The sequence below is a fragment of the Cucurbita pepo genome, unplaced genomic scaffold, assembly GCF_002806865.2.
Source record: "Cucurbita pepo subsp. pepo cultivar mu-cu-16 unplaced genomic scaffold, ASM280686v2 Cp4.1_scaffold009468, whole genome shotgun sequence".
In the NCBI taxonomy this organism is placed as follows: domain Eukaryota; kingdom Viridiplantae; phylum Streptophyta; class Magnoliopsida; order Cucurbitales; family Cucurbitaceae; genus Cucurbita; species Cucurbita pepo.
The window spans coordinates 1-433 of record NW_019655369.1 but is presented as its reverse complement, the minus strand read 5'-3'; the positions used below and the strand labels follow the sequence as shown (position 1 = coordinate 433).

The following is a 433-nucleotide window of genomic DNA, read 5'->3' as shown; positions in this document are numbered from 1 at the left end:
CCTAAAAAAATCATTCCTTTGAAAACCAAGAGCCACCGGACTCAGCGTTATCCTTCCCAACTTTCTTGCCTTTAGCCGCTCCTTTCTCAGCCTTATGCCCTTCTTCGTAGTAATCAGACATGTCCATGTGAACACCAGGGTCGTTGCCGGTGTAGCTGCCGCCGAACATTATGGAGTTGTTGATGGCTTGGAAGTTGCTGTTAATGTAGGAGGCCAAGGACTCGTTCTCGTCCGCACCCGCTTCCTCGAGCTTGGTGGTCTTCCCGTTCAACTCGGCTCGCATGGTTGCACCGGTGTTGGTCCCGGCGAGTGTGATGACGCTCGAGCCTTGGTCGTCAACAAGTTCATGCTGGTGGGCGGAACCTATTATGATACAACCAAATATCAATAAGATTAACTATAATTTATTACTACGGTTACATATTTGAATCCT

General features: G+C 48.5%; 1 protein-coding gene across 1 annotated transcript; it reads right to left on the bottom strand.

Moving 5' to 3' along the window:
- Window positions 1-6: 6 nt before the first annotated feature.
- Window positions 7-365, bottom strand: LOC111787298 (the record flags this gene model as incomplete). Its single annotated transcript, XM_023667346.1, is given in 1 exon segment — window positions 7-365. A coding segment is annotated over 1 exon segment (355 nt), but the record flags the coding sequence as incomplete, so codon positions are not given.
- Between the last annotated feature and the right edge of the window lie 68 nt (window positions 366-433).